Source organism: Cynocephalus volans, chromosome 4 (genome assembly GCF_027409185.1).
Source record: "Cynocephalus volans isolate mCynVol1 chromosome 4, mCynVol1.pri, whole genome shotgun sequence".
In the NCBI taxonomy this organism is placed as follows: Eukaryota; Metazoa; Chordata; class Mammalia; order Dermoptera; family Cynocephalidae; genus Cynocephalus; species Cynocephalus volans.
This window is the reverse complement of record NC_084463.1, coordinates 155,313,800-155,329,046: the sequence shown is the minus strand read 5'-3', so window position 1 is coordinate 155,329,046 and position 15,247 is coordinate 155,313,800. Positions and strand designations below refer to the sequence as shown.

The 15,247-nt window shown below is 39.8% G+C and overlaps 1 protein-coding gene across 1 annotated transcript; it reads left to right on the top strand.

The window, feature by feature from the left end:
• Positions 1 to 221: 221 nt before the first annotated feature.
• Positions 222 to 12,924, top strand: CBLIF (cobalamin binding intrinsic factor). The gene is made up of 9 exons (XM_063092411.1): positions 222 to 300; positions 968 to 1,144; positions 1,875 to 1,988; positions 2,434 to 2,574; positions 3,506 to 3,687; positions 7,092 to 7,269; positions 8,415 to 8,616; positions 11,087 to 11,205; positions 12,863 to 12,924. The coding sequence occupies exons 1-9, from the start codon at positions 222 to 224 to the stop codon at positions 12,922 to 12,924; spliced, it is 1,254 nt and encodes a 417-aa protein (XP_062948481.1).
• The last annotated feature ends 2,323 nt before the right edge of the window (positions 12,925 to 15,247 follow it).

The window sequence follows — 15,247 nt, the reverse complement described above, 5'->3', positions numbered from 1 at the left end:
GAAGTCACCTGCAGGCACCTTGGACAGTCTGTAGTAAGTAAACTTAGATAAGCACATGGAAATTAGTTATATCAGAGAAGGAGAGGCCAGCATAGGACCTCAGGTTAGGGCAGACAGACTGTTTCGCAAAGAGAAGCACGTATAAAAGAAGGAAGAGAAATACTCCACCTGCAAGTACTCATATCTGTGTATGAGACGAGGACAGGACAGGAGCGCATGAGATGGCCTGCTTTGCCTTCTACCTACTCAGTCTCCTCTGGGCCACAGCTGGGACCAGTACCCAGACCCGAAGTTCATGCTGTGAGTATGGTGTTTTTTCCAAGGAGGTCAGAGAAGCAATTACCCAGGGGAGAGGCAGAGACCTCAGACACTGAGGTCTGCTGAAGAGAAAGTGGTTGAAAATAGAAATCACTGTAGGAGGTCCAAAATAGGTAAGTAGGGGTGTGAGTGTACATTGTTCATCTTTCCTGACTTCATAGCATAAGTTCTTTGAAAGTCAAGTCTAAGCATTTTTTTATTAAGAGAGATTGAAGCACTATTGCAAGAATGATGGTTGACGGTACAGAGACACTCAGTGGCCATTGTGACCAGGCACTGCTACTAGCAGGAGGTTCTGGTACTTGCTGAGAACAGGTCATATCCCAAATCTTTAATATTCTTTGTGGAAGAGTGAGAAAAAAATGGAGGCAAAGAAATCAGTGATTTCATGTGAAATGTCTGTGAGCCATATTGCTTGAAGTTACTAAATGAAAAATCACTTTCTTAAAGATATGGGATATTTGAGGCGATGTAGAAACTAATTGGCCTCAAAAGAAAATTCTCAATATTTTCTCCTTTTCTCTTCAATCACTTAGGATATCAATGCTAATCGAGTCTTCTCCTAAAAGGCATAAAAGACACAGGAATTGTGTTTCTGAGGAGAGGGGACAAGGGTTAGGGGGTTAGTGAGTGGCTTTTGTCTTCCCAGCTGTTCCCTCAGCACAGCAGCCCTTTGTGGATGGCATACAAGTGCTCATGGAGAACTCGGTGACCGCATCATCCTACCCAAACCCCAGCATCCTGATTGCCATGAACCTGGCCGGCGCCTACAACGTGGAGGCCCAGGAGCTCTTGACTCACAAGCTCATGGCCAGCGACACTGCTGGTGAGGCCCCTCCCTGAATCAGGCCACTGGCCACCCCTGTATCCCAATTTCATGTCGCCCACCAATGCTGCCTCTGACTGTACCTTAATCATCTTTAACACCTTTCCCTACATACTTCTAAAATACCTGGGAAGAAATATGGATGAAGTCAGAGCATTCATGGAGGATGGCAGTAAAGCAGAAAGAGCACTAGACTTAATGCAAAAAAAGCAGGCTTACAGCTCTGGCCCTGCCACTTCTTGCCTCTGTGACTTTGAACAAGTCACTGAATCCTGCTCAACCTCATTTTCCTCATTTGCAAAATACAGGCAGTTCTAGTAACAATAACACTAACACTACTAATAAAAACAACAGTAGCAATAATAAGAAAATCTCTGTTCTGCCTTCCTACCAGGAGGTGCCTTGAGGTTTAGCTGGATACAAAAAAATTAAAATTATCTTGTAACTGTAAATTTTCATACATAAATTTGTAAGGGTATTCTCACTGTTTTTCTGGTCAGATACCAGAGATTCTGGGTGGAGTCATCAAGTCACACAGAGTCCACTAAATTAAATATTCCCTTTAGTATTTTTCCATATTTCTGTCTTTGGAAAGACAGATCAAAAAACTAGTCATGTTATAAAAAAAAATCAAAATGATCTAGATAAGAAGCAGAGAGCTTGGCCCTGGCCTCTGGGATCCCTGCCCTGAGAACGTCTTTGTTGAACTGTTTTGTTCTCTCCTCTGCAGATCTCACCATCGGCCAGCTCGCCCTCACCATTATGGCCCTCACCTCCTCCTGCCAAGACCCTGAGAATGAAGTGTTGAGTCTGCAAAGCCAAATGGAGAATTGGGCACCTTCAAGTAAGACCTCACTGGAAGGGAGGGGAGAATGAGGCACATGGTCCATCTGGAGAATTTTAAACCCATAAAGGAAAAGGGTGGGGGTGGGGAAAGTGGAAAGTTAGGGAAGAGACACAATGTAGCCTCCACTCTGGTCCCTCTGATAATCCCACAAGTGAGAGATTCGCTCCCAATCCAAGGCCACCACCCCAAGGACACAGACTTGTCAGGCCATCACCTGTCTGGAGATAGCATCACCCCTTTTATTCTATTTTATTCTATTCGAAAGCTGGATGATATTCTTATATTCTGAGGAACACTGAAGTTATCCTTTGCCAATACCGTGACTTTCTTTAGGGACAGGTTTTCTAGCAATTTCTATTAAAAAGGTTTGGCTTTTCCTTCTTCACAAATGTCCTCATCATGGTGAATGTTGGTCTCCTGAAGTTCTCTATCTCTTTCTGAGGCTCCAATGCTGAAGCAACAGCCTTCTATGGGCCCAGTCTGGCAATCTTGGCACTGTGCCAGAAGAACCCCGAGGCCACCTTAACAACAGCAGTCCGCTTTGCCAAGACCCTGCTGGCCAATTCCTCTCCCTTCAACGTGGGTGAGTAGGTCGCCACTGTCAAACGCAGCCCAGAGCTAGGAACATCAGAGGCACAGTGTGCTGGAGGGGGCAGGGGGAGAGAAAACTTTACACAGGGAGGAGTGAGAACCACGAGTGCATCTGTAGATGAGAGATACTTTACAAATGCTTGATGGACATGAGAATTAAGTAATAAATGAAGGAAGGGGAGATAGTAACATATAGAGACAAGGATAGCACTTGAAATGTCAGGCAGCCACAGAACCTCCATGGGGAACAATAAACTATGTCACTCAAGTCAGAAGTTGCTCCCAAATGAAACAGCAATATCTTGCCTCAGCCCTACTCTGCACCCTCTTTTTAATCGCTACCGATGCTTCCACACTCCATTCTTCTCAATGCTTCATGTTTATCACACGCAAATAATGAAAAAGTGCACATGCTGGGTGCTACAGGGGATCATACAAGCATAACAACAAAGAGGGTACTGAGACTGCAAAACAAGTGTAAACAACAGATGCTAAAGGGGTTCAGAAAAGAGACTGATTCTCTTGTGCTGGGATGACTGAGAAGGCTTCATTGAAAGGTGGTGATGGCTAGGCCTGGAAAAACTGGTGATGTTTTGAAAGATAAACACTGTGACAGGAGAAGCAGGATTGAACAAACTGTCAGTCTACATGAATTAAAAGCACAAGCTGTTGAGTTGTGCAGAGCTGGGTTCAGGTCCTGGTGCTGCTACTCACTGGCTGTGTGGTCTTGGGCAGTAATTTAACTTCTCTGAGCCTCCATTTTCTCATCTCTTAAATGGAGATAATTGCAGGTCCTATTCCATAGGTTGTCCTGAGGAGTAAAGGAGATCACACGGCTAGAATGCAGTAAACACACAAGAAACGTTAGCTGTTATATTCTTGTGGTGGTGATTACTGTGGTCTTATCCCCCTGTGATTCACAGACACGGGAGCAGTGGCGACCTTGGCTCTGACCTGTATGTACAACAAGATCTCTGTAGGTTCAGGGGAAAGTTACAGAGCTCTGTTTGGTCAGGTACTAAAGGATATTGTGGAGAATATCAGCATGAGGATCAAAGACAACGGCATCATTGGAGACATCTACAGTACTGGCCTTGCCATACAGGTAAACACATCCTGTGTGCTCTGCGCTGGGTCCATGCCGGTAAACATGGATTGACTGTAGGATCAAGAGACCAGCTTCTGCTAACATCTGTGGGGAAGTCCAGCTAGTGTGACTTGAAGTAGATTCCTTGTGGTGCCTGTGTCTCAGTTTCTCTACTGGTAAAATGCAGGTCAGTGTTAATTCCTTCCTACCTCACAGGTAAAGTGTGAAAACACACCTGTATAAACCTGGTTCCCTTCCTTGGGATAAAAATGAAATAAACAAATCCAAGAAATGTATTGGTTTATTAATAATAGTTGTAGACTATTGAGTGTTTGATGTATAAATAACAAAGATATTAAAGCAGGTCCTCAAAAAATATTGAATTTTCTGATTTAATCTTGCCAGCAAGGTGTTCTTTTTTCGGCCCTTTATCTTGATCCAAAAAAGGTGGGTTTGTATGAAAAATGATTAATGAAAAATAATGGAAAGTTGACTCAACCTCATAAAAACCCATAGTAAATGGCACAGACAGGTTTGTCTGGTAGCCAAGTCCATACTCAATCCCCTGCTTTCTTATTATATCCCCAGGCTTGGATTCTGTAAGATGCTACTTGAAGGTTCCAAATCCAGCACCCTCACCCCACCCCAGGTGACTAGGGCAGCATCCTCCGTGGACTGCAGATGTGCCAATGATAGTAGGGAGAGAGAACCAACTAGAATCAGAAATCAAAAAGCCACCTGTGGCCAAATCCTCTAACCCAAACTAAGAAGTTTGTACTCTAACATCTCAAAATATCCTATGGGATATTCTGCACCATGCACTCCCCAACTCAGAAAACCTGGGAAAGGGAGAAGTTATAATGCCATTCCTAAAGCTAATATAGCTCTGGACTACTCTTGGAAAGAAATTGTCTCCTGGGGGAGAAAATAGAGACTGGTATTGGTATTCCACACATTAAAATTAGGAGAGGGCATAAACAGCCTAGGAATTAGCTCTTGTTAAACATAACAGTAAAAACAAAATTCCCACTCCAAAGAACCATGGACTGAAGTGACTAATAAGAATGACGTGGGTTTCTATGTCATGGTCAATGAGATTTTAACACGGAACAAAGCCCTGTTTTTTCCATGGCTGAATCATACATGAGCATTCCCAGGGCTTGGGTCTAGAAAGTTTTATGGAAGCAAAAAAGCACTCCAAAGGGTGGGGGTTTGGGGTTTTTTTTGGGGGGGGGGGGCAGTGCAGTTGTGACTCACTTGGTTCAACTTAGTGCCGGACAGAAAAGGGTTTACTTTTGTAAATTTCGTTTGTGAATTCTGTTTGGGTTTCTATCACCTGCTAGGTACACTCTGATAAGCTGTACCTGGGAATTAAAACTTTTGCTACCACCACAGCCAGATACCACAGGCCACATGGATTTTATGTCAGTTTGGATACATAAGCTTTCCCTACTGCCCATATCTAGAGTTTACCCAGGCAGCCTGGAATCTGAAATTACCAGGCATCTAATATGGAACCTTTTCCAATCTAAAATATTCTGGTGTAGAAAAGCAAAGGGCTCTGGAGCTATCACAACTCGGGTTTGAATCCCAGATCTACCACCATCTCAAAGAAATACTGAATTTCTCTAAATTTCATTTTCTCCACAATAACGAGGTTGCAACTAGGTTAAATGAAATGTAGTATAAAGAAATTACAGGCCACAATACAATATCATACTTAATAATTGTTCATGGTCCATCCCAGCAGAATAGCAGTACTATTAAAGCTCCTTTTCAGCCTTTGCTTGCCCTCATCCAGCATGTCAGGCCCTTCACGTGGCCTGGGTCACCTGCATCCCTTCCCAAAAGCACTTATGAGACTTTGCCTCTGTTCTAGAACTTCTTCTCTTTTTTTCCCCATCAATATTCTACTGCTTCAGGGTTCCTCTGACAGGAACTTACCTTGAAAAGGGATCTGATAAACTTCTTCATGCAAGGTTATTAATGACTTCTAACAGCTTAATGCGTCACTCCTCTCTAGAGTAGTGGTATTGGTAATGTTTTATCCTAAGGGTATACATCTTGGTGAGTGGAATTTAGGAGGTTAATATGGCAAGCGGACAAGATATTGTTTCTGAGGAGTACCTCCCTGATGGCCCCTTTACACTACCGTGTAAAGTGGCCTCTGTTGAGTGATGGTCACTCCTGTCATAACTGTTTGGTTGCTCCTACTACTGCCTCTAAGCTGAGAGATCCATTTCTGAAACTTCTCTCTCTTCTCTCATTTCCCATCCCAAGCTTCCGGTGAATCAGTTGTCAGTAATCCCAACCCATTAACATGCTCTGCTGGCCGTAGTCAGCACAATTCTAAAGGGAGGGAGGTGGTAGGAATAGCTTCCACATCACACATTACAAAATGCTTTCACATATTAGCCCATAGGAACCTCAAATGACCCCACCACCAAAGGTAGGCAGGAATTATGATTTCTATTTTACCCATGAGATATAAAATTCTGCAAACTTAAGTGAATTGCTTGGTGTATTAATCAAGATTCATTTTTCAAGTAACAGAAACCTAAATCATTTTTACTTAAGTAAGAAAATGGGGGCTTACTATTTCTCATACACTGGGAAGTCCAGGGCTAGATTAGGTGGTTTCAGGAATAACCAGAATAAAGGACTCAAATCATAACGTAAGGGACTTTTTTTTTTTTTTTTTTTTTACCTCCCAGCTCTGGTTTTCCTCACTCTCTTCTGCTGCATGGCGTCTTCAGACTGGCTGCAGAAGACGATCTCTAGCAGCTCAGTGTTTACTCATATGCTCCCAGTTGAATAATCCCAGCAGGGAAAAAATGTTTCTCTTTCCTAATATCTTCATGTCAGGGAAGGACTCTGATTAGCGCATGTGTCTACCCATTACTGTCACACTGTAATTAGCCCAGCCCAGGCCATGAGTCTTCCCCTGTGGCCAGGGTTGTGAAGCCTCTGACTGGCTGACAGTCCTGACACATCAGAGTGCGGGAGAAGGCCACCAAAGGGTAGTCATGACAAGGCGAAACAAAAGAGGCTGCTCCATCTATGTGGCCCCCCTGTCCCAGACTAAAGCTAACTCTGGAGCTTGCTTTGCTCAGCTTTCACCCTCACTGTATGTCCAAGAATTGTTAGTAAATATGGCAGCCCCAATAGTGCTCCCTGAATCTGATCACTGCACAAGTATTTGTCTTGTGACTACTATGTGACAGACACTGTGCTAAGTGGTGGGAACATAGCATTGAAGAAGACAAACGTAGTTCCAAACCTTGTGCAGCTTCAGTTTTGGCTTCTGAGTGATCATAAGGATTAGTGATCAAATCTATCCCTTATAAGGTATATAAGCGCCAACTCTCAGCTATGCTGAATTCTTCTCTCTCTTTTCCTCTGTCTCTCTCTCCCTGTCCCAGGCTCTCTCCGTGACACCTGAGCAACCTGACAAGGAGTGGGACTGTCAGGAGACTATGGATACAATACTGTATGAGATTGAGCAGGGGAAATTCAAAAACCCCATGTCCATTGCCCAAATCCTCCCTTCCCTGAAAGGCAAGACATACCTAGATGTGCCCCAGGTGACTTGTAGCACTGGTAAGAACTCTTTTCAACCTCTGCCTCCTCTTATGTCATAAAGTGGCAACTTAAGCCAGGAATGATATGTGGACCGATGTTAAGTAGCATATAGGCTTGTCATATTCATTACTCCCATGTGGGCAGAGCCACACCTGACTTCTAATCCCCAAGAGCCTATACTGAAAAACAGCCAAGGATCCTGCCCTGAGAATTCAGCCCCATGTCTACTTCACTCAGCACACATTTAAGGAGCACCCATAATGGGCAAAGATCCATGGTCCCAACAACCAAGCAACATATAGCTTCATTTATTCACTTGACAAATGTACCACAAACATTATACATATTTTATATCTGCTCTTTACTAAGTCAAGAGACAGATATGTAGAGAAAAACTGCCATATTTTGAAGAAGAAGGTAACTATTAGATAGCAATTGAAGCCACATACAATGTGAAAGCAAAACAAACATGAAAAAAAAGAGTAGGGACAAATCGTTAATTTTGTTTGGGAGGCTGAGGAGGAGAACAGAATTAACATTTAAACAAAGCCTTAAAGATCTAACTATGAAATCTTGATGCTCACAGCACACCTATAGCATGGGGTAGAAACCTAGCATACTGCTTTTTAATTTTGAATATAATTATTTTATCCAATTATAAATATAACAGAGATATTTACAATTCAAAAATTGCAGAAATATGCATTTAGAAATTGGGGGTCCTGCATAAAATGTTATCACCCAAAGATAATTAGTGTTTGGTATGGATTCCTCCAAGTCTTCTAATCAAATACTAATATAAAGCATTATTCCTCTTACATTGCACGGACTTCCTAAGACAAGGAGAGATTAATAAGCTCCTTGTCTATCTCAATGCAAAATGTACAGAGATGAAAATCAAACAGATCGATCCCAATCATACCAAATACTACCACATTCACCTAACTCCTTAGGCTGTTTCCCAGTGGTTTACCAACTTTAACAAGGTGACCATGGAGTCCTTGCCATGATTCTGCACTGTTTGTCCATAACTCTGTTAAATGATCTGAAACTTGCTACTTCCTTGAAACGTTTTCTAGGACGAGTTGCCAATAACAGAGATTTTATACCTATAATACAAACCCTATAATCCTGGGTACCTTTGGCCTCTTTGTTCTTCACAGATCATGTGGTGCAACCAACTCTACCTAACCATCCCAGCCCCGTCCCCACCTCAGCAACCAACATCACTGTCACATACACCATAAATAACCAGCTGAGGGGGGTAGAGCTGCTGTTCAATGTGACCATCGATGTTAGTGTGAAAAGTGGATCAGTACTACTTGTGGTCCTAGAAGAAGCAGAGCGCAAAAATCCCATGTTCAAGTGAGTGTTACGAGTGGAATTCACCATTCTCCCCAGGCCTAACCAGAACTCCCATTCTCTCTCTCCTCCCTTCCTTCATTTTCTTACTTTTTTATTTCTTCTGGTAATTTAAAAGATTTTTACTTAATAGCCCCCTGAGGAGCTTGCACTCTAGTAAGTAGGCAAAGCTTTCATGAAAAAATAAATTATACAAGTCGATACAGGATGGAGTTTTAAAAACATGAATTCAGAGGAGAGAGTCCATTGCGGATTAGAATAATCAAAGGCTCCATGGCTTTGGACCACAAAGAGTAGGTACTATTTAGAAAGACGTACGAAGGGGTCATTCTAGGAAGAAGAAATGGCTAGAACAAAGCATTTGAGATAGGAATGAGTAAAAAATTGGGGGTCAGTGAGTAGGGTAGCTTGACTAAAGGAGAGAATGCACAACTGAATTAACTGAGTGACGTCTGAAAGGGTAAGTTGGGTGATAACGTAAAAAGCCTGAAATACCAGGCTAAGGACATTGGGCTTCATTTTGCAGAGAAGCATTGCAAGTTTTTGAGTAGGAAAATACATATTGTAAAATGTTACTTGGGTTGTGAGAACAGGAGACAAGGAGAAAAGCAAGGGCATGACTACATTAATGAAGGTGTGAAGTGACAAGGACTTCATCTAGGATAAATAGACATACCAAGGGGAGACTCCACAGGGCTCCATGAGTGATGAGAGGTAGAAGTCAAGACAGAGAAGCTTCAAAACTATTGACAGGTGTGTCAAGAAAAATGGCTTTCATAGAAAGATTTTTAATTTCTTAGACATTTAATTATAGGTGTTTGAAATAAAAACATTAGAAAGCTTTTGGAGGTATAGAGGAAGTCTTAGAAAAAGAGGTCAGAACAGGCAAAAAAAGATTGGACAGTCATCTGATAAAGGTGATGACCCAAGTTAAGGAAGCGTGCAGTAGGTGGCAGATACATGTACCCAACAAAACCATGAGACAAGTTATTATTCCCATTTTACAGATAGAACCCTAGGCCCAAAGAAGTTAAGTAACATTCCTAAGATCACATAATGTGTAACTAATAGAGTTGACAGCTGAACCCAGATTCGATCAATTCTGAAGCTCATATTCTTTCTATTCCCCTGTCAGGGAAGGATAAATACAGAAATAAATCACAGAAGAGGAAATTAAATTTTGGAGAATGCTTACAATTTGCAAAAAGAAGAAGCAGTAAAGAAATATGGAGAAGTCTAAGCTATAGGAGGAGTAGAGGGAAAGTGCCAAGTCACGGAAAGGAAAAGAGGAGATACTGTCAAAGAAAAGATGATATGATACAAATTCTGCAGAGAGATGTCCAGTAGGAATGAAGTAGTGCCCTCTTAATTACAGTGTCACTTTCTGCTGTTTCAGTTAGATGGGGTCAGCTACAGTCCGAAAACATTATAGTATTTTGAGAGAGAGCGAGAGACCATATTCACATACTTTTTATTACAGTATATTGTTATAATTGTTCTATTTTGTTTTTAGTTATTGTTGTTAATCTCCTACTGTTCCTAATTTACAAATTAAACATTATCATAGGTATATATGTATAGGAAAAAACATAGTATATACAGAGTTTGGTACTATCTGCTGCTTCAGGCATCCACTGGGGATCTTGGAACGTAACCTTAGAGGATAAGGAGGGACTACTGTACTAACAAAAGCCAAGGAATTGACAATTGAGTGACACTGCATAAGGATCTGCTCCCCAGGGTTATCTTAAGCACATCGTGTCTGCTGCTCACTGCACAGCTCCATAATTTCCTTAAGTTCTATAGACAGGTCAGGATAAAATTGCACTTCAAGAATATTTAATTTTCAAACCTTCTGAATCTACTTTACTTCTCTGAGCTCTGCTTTAATTTTACGTGGTTTTCCTTTTTCTGATTGTAAATGTAATAAGTACACATAGTAGAAATTTAGAGGGAAAAAAGCATAAAGAAAAAAATTATCTACAGTCCACCCACAATATTACCACTATTAGTTTTTAAAATAATTTTGTAGGTGTTTTTTTCTATGCATATTACAAATAGTTGTGATCCATCATATACATGGGACAGACAGACATTGCATGTAAAATTTGTATCCCATATTTTCATTCAACATTATTGCATAAGTATTTTCTCATGTCACTGAAAAATCACTGAAAAATACAATTTTTCTAAGTTCAGAATATTTAGTCTTGGATATTCATCCATTACTCATCTAATTCTTCACCCACTTTTGGACATTTACATTTTAAAAAATTTGCTTACTGATAGGGATTTTAAAAATCCATTTAATTTCATTTAATTCCAAATGAAGTGATTTCATATGCATTAGTCACTTGCATTTTGTCTTTCAAGCATGATTTTATCTGATCTTTAAAGATTTAGAATGTCACCATCCCTTCATCTTATTGCCTGACTTAAAGTGGGATATTAATCATACATGATTTTTTCTCAGATTTGAAACTACAATGACATCTTGGGGCCCTGTTGTCTCTTCTATCAACAATATTGCTGAAAATGTTAATCACAAGACATACTGGGAGTTCCTTAGTGGCAAAACACCTTTGAATGAAGGTGAGAGAAGAAAAGGAATGGGAATTTCTTGCATAGTTTGAAGGCTACATTCATTAATTCTTTTATTTGCCATTCATTTATTTAATCAATGAATAATCATGAGTGTGTGTGCGTACATACAATAATTATGCATACAGTGATTACATATATGTGTATATAACATATAGTCATTAGATAGGTTGATCAATAGATAGATCAACTCTAGGTATTAGTGGCTTTCTTTTTATGGAGAAGGAAACTAAGTCTTAGAGACATTCAAGGGACTTCTGCAGGCAAGCATCCAGCATGTGATAGAATGGGTAGTCAAACCCAGGTTTCCAAACTCTAGGACAAGTGTGGTTTCTACCATAGCTTCACTCAAAATTCATTTTTGGCTTCTTTTTGCTGTAGTGGTTTTTAAAAAATCTCCAAAAAGAGGAATGTCTGTGCATTCATGTTTGTATGAAGAAAGTGGGAAGAATAAAACCCAGACTTCAGCAAAACCTTAACATTCGTTAAAGTTTTTGCACAAATATTGAAATATCCTCCAACTTAAAGAGTACTGGTATTTATAGTTTTGTCTAAGGATGATGTTACCATGCAGAGATGTAATATCAAATACAATAACAGCAGAACCAAGGCTGCAGCTTGGTAAAGATGCTTCATTACCCACTGTGACAACAGGAGAGATGTTTTTCTTAGAGTCTATCATGTATTTAACAAAATCTGGCCAGTCAGAATTTGTGGAATTGTAGCAAAACATATAACGAATATCTTGGAGTCACATAAGCCTTGGATGGAACCTCCTTCTTATATTAACTAGCTGCGTTAGATGAGTAATGAATCTTCTCTGAGCCACAGTTTCGACAGCTATAAAATGGAAATAGCAATAACCATTTCTTGGGGTATTGTGAAGATTAGAAATAATTTGTTTAAAATAACTAAATACAATGCCTTTTGCATGTCATGTGTTCAAAAATGCTAACCATCTTCGTCATCATTATTATTAGTTTTCCTACCACCTTCATCTCAAGAAATTGCCCTGGGAACTTAAATCAGGTTCTCAGTCTGCTAATCGCTTTTCTTCTCTCCGAGAAAGGATGATTAAGGGAAAGGCCTCTGAAATTCAAAAGGATTTGAGACTAGAATTGTCCTTCTTTCTGGCTACCTGGAAGACATCTGAAACATAATGGATATTGTCATCATCTATGTTTCCTGTCCTGGAAGACAAGAATTCTCCACCTACTGCCCTTCCTTTTAACAAAATCTTCAAAAATGAATATGAGATCGTCCTATAAATGCTCTAATTTTGACCAAAATAGGCCATTTGAATAACAGCCACAATTTATTGCACAATTATTATGTGTCAGGTACTGTATTAGGCAGCCAGCAGCCATTATTCCTAATTCTGAAAATAACTCTTCAGAGTAAATATTATTAACAAAATTTTATATGAGAGGAAAAAGAGGCTTGCTTACTTCCAGAGTCATGCACTACAAAATGGCGACCTAGAGACTGAAAACAAGAACTCCCAAAATCTCAGTTCCATTCCTTCCATGCTAATCAAACTGCCCATTTCCCTCTAGGATGATTTTATTTCTTTAACAAATTTAATGGGGGGTGGGGTGGTCTCATGCACCATGGTGGTCACCTCATGTTCTGCTCTGCTTGTTTCCAGGGGTGGCCGACTACATACCCTTCGACCATGAGCACATCACAGCCAATTTCACACAGTACTAAGGAGGAGGTGGGTTTACCTTCTGTCAAACATCTCCAAAGGATGGATGGAATTTTTTTCACTTCACTTCAAATCTATGTTACAAAGTGGATGTCTAGGGTGCTATCATATTCTGGTAAAAACATGGAAAACCACTATGTAGAATAAATGACTCAAAGTTCTCTGGAGCTCAATATCTGTGACCCATGAAAATAAAATTTCCAGCTTCTCAACGCAATGACTGCCAGTCATCATGTAAACCTAGGGTGAGGGGAAAAGGGAGAGCCCAGCTGATATTTTCGGAGACCATTCTGATCCTCTTGATTAATTTAACAACACACTCCCTATTTCCACAAATGAAATGACATAGTTTAGAATCCCCTATTTTTTCCTTATACCAAGTACTCCTTTTCAAACCACTTAATAAAACATATATACATATGTATATGCATATATATAAAATGACCTAATATTACTTCATATGAAACTCCCAGATAGTTCAGAATTAGGTAAACAATGTTATGTCATAACTCTCCCCTGCCATTTCCAATATTTATTCTAGGTAAAATCAAGTTTAAAAAATATATTTTTATATAATTTGTATATATATTTAATATACAAATATAGTTTATACCCAATATATAATTCAGTATATATTTATATATTGGATAGACAGAGATCTTTGGAAAAAATGTAAGCTTTCAAAGACAATCAAAACTCTAACGCTGGTAGGAGTCAGCACTGATAGGAAACTTTCCAGAGAAGAATATGAAAATTTGATTCAAAATATCTAAAAAATACCCGTCTTTGACCCCCAAAAGTCCCAGTTCTGAAATTTATACAAAGGGAAGAATCATAAGAGAATCATAAGAATCATAAGAACCACAAGTAGATATACAAAAGTCAAAATGTCAGCTGTGACTATCAGAGAAGAAAGCTTGGATGCACAGCCACAATACACTTCCTAATACTGAACCCCAGAATTAGAACTTCTCAGTCACACACCCTGCATCCTGGCATCTCAGACCAAATACGTGCTCTCTAATAACAGTCTGGCTCCCAAGAGAAAGAGGTGTGAGCTGCACAGGCCCAGGTCCTCATTCTAAGCACACCTGTTAGGTAAACCACTCTATCCTAGAAAAAGGCCAGGACTGTCACTGTAATGGGAAGAAACCTCAGGAGTGCATAGAGTAAATAAAGTGCTCACTCATAACATATCATAATGCTTATAATACAGAAAAAATACAAATAATCTATATGTCCAACAACAGAGCAATGGGTAGATAAACTCTGCTGCATCCATATGAGGGGATACATACAAGTTACTCTAAGTCATGTTGAAGATAAAAACTTGCTGACATGAAAAGGCATTCTGATGTATAGCCAAGTGAACGAAGCAGACTATATAATGTTATAATATCATTCATGCCAGAATGTTTTAGTGTTTATTTCTGTGCAATAGAATTATTGGTGGTTGGGTTTTTTTGTCTTACTCATTCAACATATAATAATTGAGCAACTGGTAAATGGGAAAAAAATTATTTTAAACAAAGATGACTTGTTTGTTTAACAATAAACTGGGCAACCGAAGAAGCAAATGTGTGTGTGTGTGTGTGTGTGTGTGTGTGTGTGTGTATGTGTGTGTGTATGGAGTTCTGACCCCAACTTTTGCTCTAATGATAGGAAATTAAGGGACAATAAAGAGAGGGAAATCACAGATTGGTTTCACACATGTAAACCTTGTCTGCCTAAGATTTAACTGCATGTGTGTGTTCATTTGTATTGTCAGGGCTGGGGGCAAGTGAATGAGGCTGATATTGTGTCCTCTATGATAAGATGCAGTTCTGCTTTGAGGAAGTAACTTAAAATGGATTTATGTTTGTATACACTATAAAAATAAAGGTGGCTGTTATAAGTGATAAAAGAATGAGAAAATATTGCAAAATAAAATCATCTTTGAGTACCTTGAAGTAGGAAGTCACATTACTTTTGTTTATAAAATACACCTATTTCCCAAGACTTATTTCAATTTTCTTTATAAATTTCCAATACATTTTCTAGTTGGTTTCCATTTGTCATTATTTCAAAGGTGAAGGATTTCTACTCCTTCCTTGCATGCATTTGGTTCAGGCCTCAGTGACTATAAGCACTTTTGTGACTTCTACTAGCCATGGATGACAATAAGCACTTTTCAGTGCTTTTATCCAGATACACGCACTAGAAAATGGTGACCTAGAGATTAGAAACAAGAACTCCCCAGACCCCAATTCTATGTTCCTTCCATGCTAATCAAACTGCCCACTTCTTTCTGGGATTATTTTGCTCCTCTACTGGCCTAAACTTTCC